The sequence below is a fragment of the Sorex fumeus genome, unplaced genomic scaffold, assembly GCF_029834395.1.
Source record: "Sorex fumeus unplaced genomic scaffold, SorFum_2.1 ptg000081l, whole genome shotgun sequence".
NCBI classification, from domain to species: Eukaryota; Metazoa; Chordata; class Mammalia; order Eulipotyphla; family Soricidae; genus Sorex; species Sorex fumeus.
Window position 1 is genome coordinate 14,732,301 of NW_026606138.1, and position 14,778 is coordinate 14,747,078.

General features: G+C 41.9%; 1 protein-coding gene across 1 annotated transcript in view; it reads right to left on the bottom strand.

Annotated features, from left to right (window-relative positions):
• Positions 1 to 963: 963 nt before the first annotated feature.
• The window catches only part of MINDY2 (MINDY lysine 48 deubiquitinase 2), a 70,823-nt gene continuing 57,008 nt past the window's right edge, over positions 964 to 14,778 (bottom strand). The window contains exons 5-9 of the mRNA XM_056130696.1: positions 13,296 to 13,398; positions 9,499 to 9,641; positions 6,613 to 6,786; positions 3,516 to 3,707; positions 964 to 2,086 (exon numbers count right to left, since the gene is read on the bottom strand). Of these exons, the coding sequence (XP_055986671.1) occupies positions 1,961 to 2,086; positions 3,516 to 3,707; positions 6,613 to 6,786; positions 9,499 to 9,641; positions 13,296 to 13,398 (738 nt within the window). The 3' untranslated portion in view covers positions 964 to 1,960. The remainder of the gene's footprint in view (positions 2,087 to 3,515; positions 3,708 to 6,612; positions 6,787 to 9,498; positions 9,642 to 13,295; positions 13,399 to 14,778) is intronic.

Consider the following 14,778-nt stretch of genomic DNA (forward strand, 5'->3'; position numbering starts at 1 on the left):
ATAAATAGATAAGTATGTAACTCTGGAAAATATGTCACTAATATGCTTCTTAAGAGTTCTTAGGATTTTTTTTCTTATTGAATCTAATGTACTGTCACTATCTGTTCTGGGAAAAACAAACCTTTAAGGTCTGAATTTTTCTCCTTCAATCAACAGTTAGAAATCAAGAGTAAACTTGGAGGCCGGTACACTTGTTTGAGCCACCAGAGAGTTCTGCAATACATCTGATTATTTTACCAGAGCATATATACTCTGAATTACTCTCTAGAGACACACCAAATATTGTAACAGAACTGTATACCCCAAACAAGTTCTCTGATGGTTTCTCATGCTTGCAGAGGGGCTGAGTAACAGACAGTGTAACATAAGCAGACATGCAGTAGAGAAGGGCATCAGTGATGCAGCCTCACCCTGAATTTTCCCCATAAAATAATTCCTTTTATAAATAAGACTTTGCTTTTTCTATAAAGATTCATCCTGTAACTGGGCTTGGATCTCAGAGAGTGTTAAGGATATAGCTTATGAAATCTAGACCACACGTTCTGAGGTCTATTGTCACCCCAAAGACATTCTCCAAGTGGATGCTCAGGTGGGGTTAAGATGCTCTTAAGCAAACTTATTGACGCTTAAAACGAATACCACTGATCAACTGGCAGCAGCAACAGACTTCTTTAAAATCAACTAAAAAAAAACTTTAAATAAAAGGCTTACGGAGACTAGTTTCCCTAATTATTTCTCGAAAAGGAGGAAAATATGAATTGTTCTTAATAAAGTTCAATATTCTTTCTGAATCTTAAGTGCTAGTTAAGACGTTATACATAATTTAGTTCCCCAATCAATTAAAAAAATGTTTTCACATAGATTCCTCAAAATTATTATCTAGTCCCAAATTTTATTGTTTTTCATTAGACTCAGAGATTATCTGTAACTTTCGTTCAGAAATGTGTTTTTTTTTTGGGGGGGGGGCTTCTTTTAACACGTATATTTAATTCTCTTGCAAATAAACATGATTTGAAATTTAAGGTTATAAGGTAATTCTAGAAAAAGGTAGACATTGACCTATTTGCTCTCCTATCTACCCATATTTACAAGGTTTAGCATCCACTGTAGTGCCCTCATTATATTCATGGATCAACTGTTAATACACAGTAACTGCGGCCCGAATTTCCTATATTAAAGACTTCAAAATTCCTCAAAATCTTACAACACTACAAAGTCATTAATATTTGATTACAATAGGATATGAATATTAGTGTTATGCATTTTTTTGCTATTGAAAAGAAATACAAATCTTTATTTTTTTTTCTATCTAAATTACATCCAAGTTTCATTGTCAGTTCTCAAGAGAATATCTAAAATGTACATTCCTAATGAAAAGGTAAAGCTGTTTAAGGGCTGAACTAGTCCAATATACAATTAAGGATTACTTAATCTTGTTAATTTTTTTGTATTTTTTTCTTCCTAAACTCCTATATTAAATCCCTGGTTTCTCATGGATTAGATAATAATTTAGCATTGTAAAAATTAATTTCAGAAACTATTGTGCTAATACTTAGGTTTCAGAAAGGAATTGTACAAAATCAATCACCTCCATTCACCGTTAGAACAGAAGTTAGAATAGCTTACTAACTGATATGGGCGACGGATGTCACTATGACACAAAGTCTGCTGTGACTTGCTCGTTTGGCTACAAGTGCAGTCCTTTTCCTGAATGACAACCAACACACAGCATTTCCAACTTGTAACATAAAACAACTCTGAAAGAATGTACTTGTGTGACTTGGAAAAGTCTGATTGTAATGAAGTAACAACCTTTCCCCTGAAAAAAAAGAAACACACAAAAAAGCGAGCAAAACCCAGTGGGAAATCAGGCACAGACGGTATTGATCGGGTTTCCTTCTTTTCCTCCTGTGGTTTTGATTCTCGAGCCATAGCTGATTCCGACAGAATCTGAGACTTGCTACAAAATGACGCAGCTATTTTTCTCTCTTTCTTTTTCTTTTTCTTTTTCTCGAGGTTCTTTTCGTTTGCGTTCACTACTCCCAGGCTGCCTTGCACTTGATGGGGAGGCTTGTGCTGGCTGACTCTGAAGAAAAACACACAGAAACATTACTTCCACTATCCTACTCGCTAGGAGGAAGAACCACAAGAAGCAAAGGAACCATTAATAGAAAAAAGCAGGTGCCAGCGAGAGACTGCAGTGGGCAGGGCACTGGCCTTGCACATGGCTGACCTGGGTTCTCTCTTCCACATCCCATCTGTCCCCGGAGCCCCGCCAGGAGTGATCCCTGAGTGCAGAGCCAGGAGTAAATTCTGACCACGACTGGGTGTGGCACAAAAACCAAACAAAGAAAAACAGAAGCTCCTGGTGTGGAGACTTGTTACTTTGCATAGTGTTTGAGAAAATGCCTGTATCATTCTGGACAGAGGGAATCAATATATCCATTAGAGTAAGCAAATGAAATTCCAAACATAAAAAACGTTTAAGAATATATTAAAGCTTCAAATTGAAAATTTTGTTTTGTTTCGGGGCATACCAGCAGTGCTCTGAGAAAGCCCCTGGCTCTGTGCCCAAGGGTCACTCCTGAAGGGGCTCTGGGGACCAGATCTGTTGCCAGGATTGGGGATCGAACCTGGGTTGATTGTGTGCAAGGTAAGCACCTTATCTGCTGTATCTGGGGTCCCAAATTAAAAATATTTAATGTTAGAAACTTAAAAAAAAATGGAAAAAAAAAGTTGAAAGAATATTAGAAAATGACATCTTTGGGTAAACTAAAGTAAGTTCTTCATCACTTCATTGTAGCACTATAGCACTGTCCTCCCATTGTTCATCGATTTGCTCGAGCGGGCCCAGTAACGTCTCCATTGGAGACTTTGTTGTTACTGTGTCTGGCATATCGAATACTCTCGGTAGCTTGCCGGGCTCTCCGAGAGGGGCGGAGGAATCGAACTCGGGTTGGCCATGTTGGCTGCGTGCAAGGCAAACGCCCTACCCGCTGTGCTTTCGCTTCATTATTATGTACAATAAATACATGGTAAGAGGAAGTAAAAAATCCTGAGAACTCAGAAGGTAGAATAAATGTGTTCTATGAAACAAAGGAATTTTAAAGGGAGGAACTGGGGCTGGAGCAATGACACAGCAGGGAGGGCATTTGCCTTGCACACGGACAACCTGGGTTCGATCCCCAGCATCCCATAGGGTCCCCCGAGCACCACTAGGAGTGATTCCTGAGTGCAGAGCCAGGAGTGACCGCTGTGCAGAGCCGGGTGTGATCCAAAAAGAAAAAAAAAAAGGGGAGGAAGTAGTCCCAGACTAGAGAGAGGATGGTGGCGGGGCTGGCTTTACCTGTGGCAACCCAGATCAATCCCCAGCACTGCATAGCTGCCCCCTTCCCTGCCAGGAGTGCAGAGCCAGGGGTTGGCCCTGAGCACTGCCAGGGGTGGCCCCCAAATAAACAAAAATGAATAATAAACAACTGAAACTCACGAAAGACCCCCAGGCCCGCGCCCCTCACCTGGGCCTGTGGGGCGGCCGTGGCGGTGGCGGCCGCCTGCTCCTGCTCCTGGTAGTACTGGGAGGCGCGCCTGTCCTCCTCCTCCTGCAGCCTCCTGGCCAGTTCCAGGTCACTGAGTCCCTCGGGAACCTGCTCCCAGCTGACTTCTTGGCTCTGCTGTTCTTGTTGTAGAGATAATGCCATGAGATAATCCTAAGAAATCCAATGACAATGCTTTGAGCTTTTAGAATTCCCCAGAACCAGTATAAATAAAGAGGTTATACTATAATGCTGTGAGACGGCTTTAACTGTTTTAAATACAAACATTTAAAGTTATCTTTCTAAATATTTCTGTTGGTGAACTATATTTAAACTTATTTTACTCATTTTGACAGTTAGATTTTTTGTTTGTTTTTTGACGATACCTGGTGATTCTCAGGGGTTACTCCTGGCTCTGCACTCAGGAATCACTCCTGGTGCTCAGGGGGCCATATGGGATGCTGGGGATCAAACCCGGGTTGGCCATGTGCAAGGCAAGTGTCCTACTCACTGTACTATCACTCCACCTTTCGACATTGTTAGATAATTTTAGTACTCATTTAAAATATGTTTTTATTTTTTATTTTCTTCATTCCCCATCACCCCCTGAAATCCTTTTAAAAAGAATATATGACACTCAAACTCTCAGAAAAGTTCTCCCTGTTTACAATGAAAAGTTCTCCCTGTTTACAATGGGTCACATGTTTGCTGAAAATCAGTAACAGAACAGTATAATTAAGAAAGTTAAAATTACCATAAAATTATTAGAGTAACTACAATTAACACTTTATATTCACCTAATTTTTCCTATATTCACATACAAACTCAAATATCTCTCATTTAATATTGTCTTTGCTTTAAAAACAAAAACAAAAGCCTAAGAGATGAGAGAGAGAGTGCAGCAGGTTGGGCACTGGCTCCGCACCACATACTGTCCAGCCTGGCAGGCATGACCTGTGACCACAGAGCCAGGAAGAAGCCCTGAGCACCTTTCCTCCTGCAAAGAAACTTTTCTTCTTAATTCTTCAAAATCTGCTTTTTGCCAAATCCTAGACTTTTGTGTTCTTAAAAAAAATAATAAAAGAAAAACAAATAGAGTCTCCCTCCTCTAATGACCATTTCTGGCAGTGTTTAGGGGACCATCTGGCCCCAGGGGTCACACTGAGCCCTTGCATGTGAAACTCACGGCCCGTCCTTTCTGCCACCTCTCTGGTCTGAACCCACCGCTTCACTTCCACAGAAAATATCATATAGATTTTACGACCTTTACAATCCTATCATATTTGCCTTAGAATCAGGTGAGAGCCACTGTCTCTGCTTTGCCTTGGTTCTGGTATTTGTCACCTATAGATAGTGCCACATGCTGGGTCCAGGGACAGCTCCATGGTGGAGCACTTGCCTTGAAAGTACAAGGCTCCACGCTTGATTTCTGGCACTGCCCCACATCCCAGTGGTGACCCCCGTGGGCACAGTGAACAACTGAGGTGGAGCACTGCAACCTCAGTTTTTTGTGTGACCACCCGCCCCTTCAGGAAACACAACTAAGTGTGCAAGCAACACAGCCAAGAGTGTGACCTCCAGGCTTCTTGGCACACCTGTGCACTTTTTTTTCTCCTTTTTGGGTGACACCTGGCGATGCTCGGGATTGCTCCTGGCTCTGCACTCAGGAATTACTCCTGGCAGTGCTCAGAGACCATATGGGATGCTGGGAATCTAACCGGGTCGGCCGCCTGCAAGGCAAATGCCGAACCCATTGTGCTATGGCTCCAGTCCAACACACCCGTGCACTTAATCTCACAAAGCACTTGAAAAACAATGCCATGGCTGGGGGAAAGCTGGACGGCACAGCAAGTATGTGTGAGGCCACGGTGCTACACCCAGTAAGGCTCCCGGTAGGGTGCCCTGCTCACCCCACCCCACCCCACCCGCAGGCTGCAGCCCTAGTAAGAATGACTGTGCGCACAAGGCTGAGGGAGCTTCCGGGAAATCTGCATGCTCATTAGCACAATTGATTGTCAAAGCAAAGTCAAGAGTCCCAGAAAGGTCAACACATTCATTTGAATTGTGTGTGTGTGTGTGTGTGTGTGTGTGTGTGTGCGCGCGCGCGCGCGCACACACACACACACACACACACACACACACACGGTGCTGAACATGAAACCCAGGACCTCACACACTCAAGGCACATACTCTGACCACTGTACCACACTTCCCACCCCAGGCCAGTCAAGGCCTGCAACACAGCTTGCTACTCAATCTGCTGTTAGATGACCTAATATATAATATTAGTTAAATGGTTAAATACATGCCTCACCAGTTATAGAATGAAGAATCTTTGAGGGGAAGATTAAGGATCTTTGAATCCCAAAACTTCATTATAGTGCCAGGAATCAGCATGCCTGAGCAACACTGACTGAGTAAACCAATCCCCATGCCCCGGGCCATCAGAAGGCCACAGCCAACTGTCTAATCTGCCTCCTGCCTAGTCTGCAGCTAACAAACACTTCCTGAGGCAACAGTAGCTCATTTATCTCAGTTCTACAGAGAATTCTACTCACTAGGAAGTTTCTATCCATCCTGACTCTGGACCCCGTGGCTGAGAAAGCCTACCTACTCGGTTCAGCACAGTATCTTCAAGATACTTCAAGATATCTTCTTCCTCTTTTCTGATTAGCCCAAATGGATCTCTGATCAGTGCTCATCAATGCATCTTCCCCGCCCCCCAACTCCTCCACACTCCACCTCCGCCTCTTGCCTGAAGCTTGTTCCAGTGTCCCACCATTGTATTCTCCACATACAAGAGAGATACTTAGTGAGTTTAATACTTAAGTATTATCTTCCCTACTGCAATCAGAATAAAATTCATATTCTTTAGCATGACTTGAAAGCTCAATAGTAACTGGCTTTCAAGAATAAAGCGTCATCACTGTGCATGTGGAGTGATCATTTCCCTATGATGGGTCAGGAAAATTTCACATATATTAATGAATTAATATTTAGTTCAAAAGTTCCTGGTAACTAAATATACAATAAAAAGCAGTGAGCATTTTAATATTACGAAGAAGAGAAAACAATGTACTTGATCGATCTGATCTTGCTGTCCTCTGTATACAGTTTCAGGATCAGAAGGAGGTCGAAGATGAAATTCTGAGTCACAGAAGTTTCCGTCACCATCAACATTGTGTAGACTTTCCCAGACAACTTTCTCTTCTGTCAGAAACCCCTGATCTGTTACTAGCAAATACAATAGGCCCTTAATAAGAAATAAGAGGGAACAAAAACCAAAAACAGAGTAAGACGATTAAATTAATTCAAACTAACAAGGATTTCAAAGAAAAATTTATAATGTGTATGCTTAAGACCTATAATTTATTCACATTAGAGGTGTACAACATAATAAAGAGTGGATCAAGTCAATGCTCTTATTTACTCCTGATTAAATCCACCTGGCTTTTAATTAAAGCTTACAACTGGTTCACTACAGTATAATGAGTAACAGGAGGTCTGGACATGTTCCAAGCGTGACTGCTGGGGCGAGCAGAGTGCGGGGAGGGTGGTGCCTCGCAGGGGCCAGCCAGGGTCTCCTTTCTGAAGGGGATCCAGCACCTGGCTGCTGTACAAAGGGCTCGAGGACATCTTTTGACTAATGTACTGGTGTTCTTGGGGTGTGGGATTACTGGGGTGTGGGGTGTCAAGGTGTGGGATCACTGGGTCATTTGGAAGCTCTGTCTTTAGTTTTTCTCTTGTATTTTTTGGAGCCCACCGGATGGTGCTCAGGGGACTGTGTAGGGTGCCAGCGATCGAACTCGGGTTGTCCACATGCAAGGCTAGTGCCCTCCCCACTGTACAACTTCTCTGGCTCCTTATCTTTAATTTTTTTTGGAGACGTTGTCTCCATTCTGTTTTCCATAGAGGCTGAACCAAAAAACAGTGCCACCAGAGTGGATGGGGTTCCGTTCTCACAGATCCCCGCAAACACTGGTTGTTTCCTGGACTTTTAAAAGTAGGGATTTTCACTGAGTTGGGGGTATTTCTCTATCATTCTTACTTGCATTTCCCATCTTATACCTTAGATCTTCTTGAGGTAGTGCTTGCTTGGGACTTACTACAGCCTCTGTGCTTAGGGATTGTTCCTGGCAATACTTGGAGGGGTCATGTGGTGCTGGGGATGGACCCAGGGACGGCCGCATGTAAGACCTTAACCCCTGTACTGCCTCTTCAGCCTGAGGCCCTGGTTTTAATCCTGGCTCCAAAAACTAAACTATGCAATCAGATCATAAAAAAGATTAATAAAACATATTCTATCTACTCTGATAAATCTGTCCTATGTACAGTATGAGTTACTCATATTAACCACATATACAACAGTAGCATCACAATTTATAAATTGACAAAACAGAAATAAAATCTTTCGAATGTAACTAAAAAAAAAAATTCTAGTCAGGAGAGCCTGGAGAGAGAGTTCAGAAGGCAGGGTGGTTGCCCTGGACGTGGCCAACCCAGGGCCAACCTCCATGCCCCAGGTTCAATCCCAAGCCACACCAGGATGAATCCTTGAGCACAGAGTTAGGAGTAAGCCCTGAGTACCACCCAGTGTGGTCCAAAAACAAACAAAAAATTCTAATATTTAAAATCTACAGATGGCCAGAGTGACAGTACCTTGCCTTGCAAGCTGACCTGGGTTCAATCCCCTGCATCCCATATGGTCCCCCAAGCACTGCCAGGAGTGATTTCTGAGTGCAGAGCCAGGAGTAAGCCCTGAGCATCGCCAGGTATGGCCCAACTTCCCTGTTCCTGCTATGCCAACACCCAAAAGAAAGAGAAAAAGGAAAATCTCTATGCCGGTATTATCATCTTTCTGTTTCCATATTTTCCTCTCCTTCCCTTAAATATATTTAAGTGAATTTTAATTTTATTTATTTTTGGTTTGAGAGCCACACCCGGTGGTGCTCACTGGTCACTCCTGGCAGTGCTTGGGGGACCATATGGGATGCTGGAGATTGAACCTGGGCTGGGTATGAGAGGCAAGTGCCCTACCTCCGATACCGCGTCTCTAGACCCATCTTAGATTGATTTTTAAAGAAATTTTTAAAAGGACTGAAGTCATCAATCAACAGAAGGATTATTATGGCTAAAACAAAATATTGCTTTAGTAGAAAGTATAAAATACCTAACATTTTTATTCTCTAGGAACTGCTATTGAATATTTTTGCTCTAATATTACCACGATAAGAGCAATATCTGCCAGAAGTTTCCACATTAAGATGCTAAATTACTGTACAAGTGTTATAGATGTCAGTTGTAAAAATGGAAATAAAACATAAAAAGATTTTAAAAAAAGGGACGAATCAGTAATATTTTTGGCACAGTAATAATAATTATGAAGATAATAATAAAGTTACAGTGGTTATTTATTTTTTGTTTGTTTTGGTGACATTAATAGCCAGCACTATCGTGAAGACAAGGACTGACTTTTTCTTTTTGTCTCCTTCAGTATTCAAATATAAATAGCCATCATTAACATTTATTCTAATTTTAACTCTAATGTTATCTTGTATTTTTAAAAGAATAATACTTTTTAAAACAGTCAACCATAAAAAGGAGTTTAATTTTTTTTTTATAGTTAACTATGTTAAACTAGTTTAACTGTGAAAAGAAATTTTAAAATACTGTTCTGGCCCTGGAGAGACAGTAAACAGAGTCAGGCGCTTGCCCTGCACCAGCGGGCCCTATTTTGATCCCCAGGAGTAAGTCCTGAGCACTGTTGGGTGTTGCCCCCCAAAACAAAAGAAAAACTGATTGCTAATCCATTCCATCCTAAAAGAGAATTAATTTATAAAACAAATTTAATGACTAAGGAATATTATAGTATGCTCAACATCCTTAAATTTTGAAGCAGGTCATAAGACATTTTTAAATCTAGTATCTTTACATTATAGCAACAGTGACTATTTCTGTATCATACCTCGTACTTGGTCATGGTGCTGAAGTGGTTATTCCGGAAGAACACACAGAGCTCTCCTTCCTGGACCGTTGACGTCAGCTCACATAGTCCATGGTAAGTGAGCTGCGTGGCTGTGTTATTTAGAAACTGCTCAGCTACAAAGCCTAAGAGACCAATGTATAATATTAGCTGGGAGAAAAAATTTCAAGATTAAAAGGTTTCCATTCATATTGTGTCCAAGTATGAAGAAAGGCCAGTGAAAGATTTCCCTGATGTAGTATGATGGCCCCCAGCTGTGGATTTTTCTCATACTGATATGCAAGATGGCCCATAGAAAATTTCCATCTTACAGAAAGTTACATGAAATTGATTTTATCAACAGATGCACTTTCTTATAGCTCAGCTCCCCACAAAAGATTTCACGCGACTTGCAATCAGATGAAATCAAAGTAAAGATCATTAAAGCAAGTCCAAGAATTAGTCACTGAAAAAAAAAAAATGGGGTAAGGAGGCTGGAGCAATAGTACAGCAATAGAGCATTTGCCTTGCACGTGACTGATTCAGATTCGATCTCCAGCATCCCATATGGCCCCCTGAATCCCACCAGGAGTAACTCCTGAGTAAAGAGTCAGGAGTGAACCTTTAACACTGTTGGGTGTGGCCCCCAAACCAAAAATAAATTAATCAATAAAAAGTGGAGTGGGGGCTGAAGTGATAGTATGCAAGTAGGGCACTTAAGTGCCTTGCAGGAGGCCAACCCTGATTCCATCCCTGCATCACATATGGTTCCCTGAGTTCTGCCAGGAGTGATTCCTGAGCATCACTAGGTGTAGCCCCAAAACAAACAAAAACCAATAAATTTTTTTAAAAATGTGGGGTAGGAGGCCTTAGAGATAGAACAAGTTAAAGCACTGGTCTTGTGCGGCTGACCCTGGTTCAACCCCTGGCACTGCTAGGTGTAGCCCAACCCTTCCCTTCCAAAAAAAAAAAAATGTAGCTACGAGAAAAAGATATGTCTTTCAATAGTTATTTTTCACCAATGGATAGGTGTTTTAAGTCGAAAGTAACCTTAACAATGAGTTGCTTAAAATTTGAACAAAAATACCAGATAATTCTCAGTTCATCAATTATTCACCTTTAACCCTCACACTAAAAGAAGGCATACGAGTGAACAGAAAAAAGTGGGATAATTGAAGCCAATTTAATCCTAGACTCCACTAACATAAGCCAGTCATTATGTAGAAATACAAGTCCGGGGGCCGGAGGGATAGCACAGCGGGTAGAGTGTTTGCCTTGCACGTGGCCAACCTGGGTTCGATTCCCAGCATCCCATATAGTCCCCCAAGCATTGCCAGGAGTAATTCCTGAGTGCAGAGCCAGGAGTAACCCCTGAGCATCGCCGGGCGTGACTCAAAAAAGAAAAAAAAAAATAGAAAAGATACCAAGTCCAAAAACAGAATTATTACATTATATATTAGAAAAAGATCATTTCTGTTTTATATAAATAACATATATTATAACATATAAATAAGTACTAGGAATTAATGTAAAACATGTATGTGTAGTTGATCCTCATTATTCATGTGAGTTCATATTTATAAAGTCATCTTCCAGCTAAACTCTATAGTCACTAAATCAACACTCAGCATGTGTTTGGGGTCATTCATCAGCTCTGTGCAAAGCAGGGAAAATTCGGAGTCATTCAATGCACACATTCTTCAGGGAGGGAAACGAGGCACTTCTCGCTTTCCAGTTTCTGCTCTCATCCTCCAAACACGTGTTCTTTTCCACAACTTGGTGCCATGCAGCTTTGCTTCGTTCAGGTGACTCTTTCTGTCACTGTGTACAGTGCAAATCCACCTTTCCCTGCCCTTCAGAAACCCCCAGCTACTGAGGGACCGGACAGTGCTGGCCTCACCGATGGGCTCAGTCCCGAGTTTAAGGCTAATAAATCAACACTGTAAGTTAAATAACCCATTCTTAGCTAAAACACTTATAAGATTATATGTTGTCAGGCTGATGAAATCTTGCATGCAAGGGTCAGAGAAATCTCACTTGAATTTTAGCATTCACTAGTTCCATTTCCTGAACTATTTTTGAAGAACATAATCCCCACAACTAGCGAGAATGGACAGACAAAACACTTTCAAAGACTATCTGTCCTCTCATTTTTCCCTTTGTCCCTTTCCTTTAATGAGGAAGCACAGGGCCAAAGCGATAGTACTGTGGGGCGGGTGCTTGCCTTTCACATGACAGACCTGGATTTGATCCCTCGAATCCCATAGGTTGCCCAAGCACCACCAGGCATGAATCCCGAGCACAGAGCCAAGAGTAACTCCTGAGCACTGCCAGCGATGGCCTCAAAAACCAAGCCAAATCAAAACCAAGGGAAGACCAATCTCAGAAGCAATGTGAGAAGAGAATGCTTTAAAAAGTTCTGTCAGTGAACTGAGTGGTCTAGGCACAGGGAGTGGGGCCATGTTAAGAAACTTATAATTCAGAGCAACAGCAGCGCAGATGGAGCACTGGCCTTGCATATAGCCAACCTGGGCTCAATTCTGACATGCCAAACGGTTCCCAAGCTCACCAGGAATGATACCTGAGCACTGGCCAGGAGAAAGCCCTAAGTACCACCAGGCATACCCACCCCACCCCGGCCAAAAAATTAAAAAATTACAAAGTGGCGCTTGGGTGACCCCGTGTGTTACTGGTGACAGAACCAGGCTTAACCATGTCGAAGGCATGCATCTTAACCCTTGTCTCCGGTCCTTAGTTCAACTTTTTAAAATGTGGTGGTGACCCTAATTAACTTCTAATATACCTAATGCAAAAGAACTGTGTCTCCGAGTTCAGGACTTGCTTGTGTTCTAGAGGAGGGAAGGGGGAGGGGGGCGCAGACGCCATGGCTCCTAATGACTTTCCGGTTTCCAATCTGCTCTTCCCCACAACCGACTGGAGCACGACCGTAAGAAACCAGAAGATTGCTTCTAAGATGATGGCCCTCCCGTTGATCGTCGATTTGCTCAAGCGGGCCCAGTAACGTCTCCATTGGAGACTTTTGTTGTTACTGTGTCTGGCATATCGAATACTCTCGGTAGCTTGCCGGGCTCTCCGAGAGGGGCGGAGGAGGAATCGAACTCGGGTCGGCCATGTTGGCCGCTTGTAAGGCGAACGCCCTACCCGCTGTGCTATCGCTCCTGAACTGAGCAATTTTAAGTACTCAAGGATCAGAAAAACTGATCAAAAGTTTATTGATTCAGAAAGAAAAACGGCATTGAAAGAGGAGGCAGAACTCTACTAAAAGGGATATTTGAGCACTGTAATACTTATCTCAGGCACTGAAGTAGTTCAGATGCTTAATCAAGTTCCAAAGCACTCCCAAATACTAATTTTTGAGGAGATGCAGAGGTGTCTGGGATCAAACCAAGGGCTTGGTATATGACATAGGCGATAACTGCTCTATACTCTCAAACCTAATAATCCCTTTCTTTAAGGCTTAAAGTCAGGAACCCTTAAGTGATGCCAGAAACTTTTTGTTAGAATCCATGCCTGATCTTATAAAATAAATGGACTCTAGGTAAAAACCTTTTACCTTATGAATAATCACTTTCAATTCCCAGAAGTAGCGTTAGTTAATTAAAAAAAAAAAAATTCCCCCTTTAGTTCTAGGGACTAAACCCAGGAAGGGATGCATCCTACTACCTCCCCAACCCAATAATATCACTGTAATAAGTTTCATTTAAGGCAGAAAAGATACCAAATGGTAAGACAGCTATTTGGCAAAAGATAAGAATCAAGTACTAGGAGCACTCACCCACCTTCACTGACCAGCTCACTGCTGTCTGACTGCTTGCAGGAGATGATCTTCTCCACTAGCTGGTTATAGCTGCAGTTACCAACAGCCTTTACAATGTCATCAGTCTAGAAAACAAATAACTGTCTCACTACTCATGGTAGAATTGAAAATAAAAGCGAAGAAACCCATATCATATTTTAGAATTTTTCACTAAGTAATTAAGCAATTTGTGTGTAAAAAAAAGGAAGTAAAACCAGCACCCAACATTTTTCAACTTTGTTTATAGCTCACTATGACATATTACCAAAAAAAGATTAAATTTTAGTTATGCACAAAAGATAAAATGGGACTGTTATATACAACTTTATTTCTTCTTTTTCTTCTTCTTCTTTTTCTTTTTTTTGCTTTCTGGGTCATACCCGGCGATGCACAGGGGTTACTCCTGGCTCTGCACTCAGGAATTACTCCTGGCGGTGCTCGGGGGACCATACGGGATGCTGGGAATTAAACCCGGGTCGGCCGCGTGGAAGGCAAATGCCCAATCTGCTGTACTATTGCTCCAGCCCCACAACTTTTATTTCTTAAGACTGTAAAACTACACTTAAGTGACTAATGTTAAGAAAAACTCTCATTAATTAGTAAAATATTATATTTACTAAATAATATTTTACATTTGAAGTCAGGAAAATCTATGAGCGAAATCAGGTTCACTTTTGGGATCCAGAGAGAGAGCACAGCGAGGAAGGCGTTTGCCTTACATGTGGCCAACCCAGGTTTGATTCCCGGCATGCCATATGATCCCCCCAGCACCAACAGAAGTGATTTTTCTTTTTCTTCTCTTTTTTTTTTGCTTTTTGGGTCACACCTTTCTATGCACAGGGGTTACTCCTGGCTCTGCACTCAGGAATCACTCCTGGCAGTGCTCAAGCCCCAACAAGAGTGATTTCTGAGTGCAGAGCCAAGATAACCCCTGAGCATCACTGAGTGTAGCCCCAAAACAAAAGAAACCCTTCCAGTTTTATTTAAACCAAAAACTTAGATGCTTTTAAAACAATTTTAGCCATAATCTTTTTAGATTTTCATTGTATCTTCCAACACCTTTACTGTTTACAGCAATTTTCTCTATGACTTTATTAAAATTTTCAAAGAATCTGAATTTTTAAGCTTAAAGAACACAGCTGGGGGGGGGGGGCGAGAGAGATAGTACAGCAGGTAGGGTGTTTGCCTTGCACGACCTGAGCTGGATTCCTAGCATCCCATATGGTCCCCCAAGCACCGCAAGGAGTAATGACCAGGAATAACCCCTGAGCATCACTAGGTGTGGCACAAAAAGGAAAAAAAAAAAACACCCACAGCTGGGAAAGAATAATATCACCAAAAAGGACTTCTATAGAAAAGCAATGAATAATATTAACATTTCAAGTTTTCACAGGCAGAAACCTACCATGAATATTTATTTCATTTAATTCTTTTGGGTGCCTTTTATGCACTATGTACCAGATGCT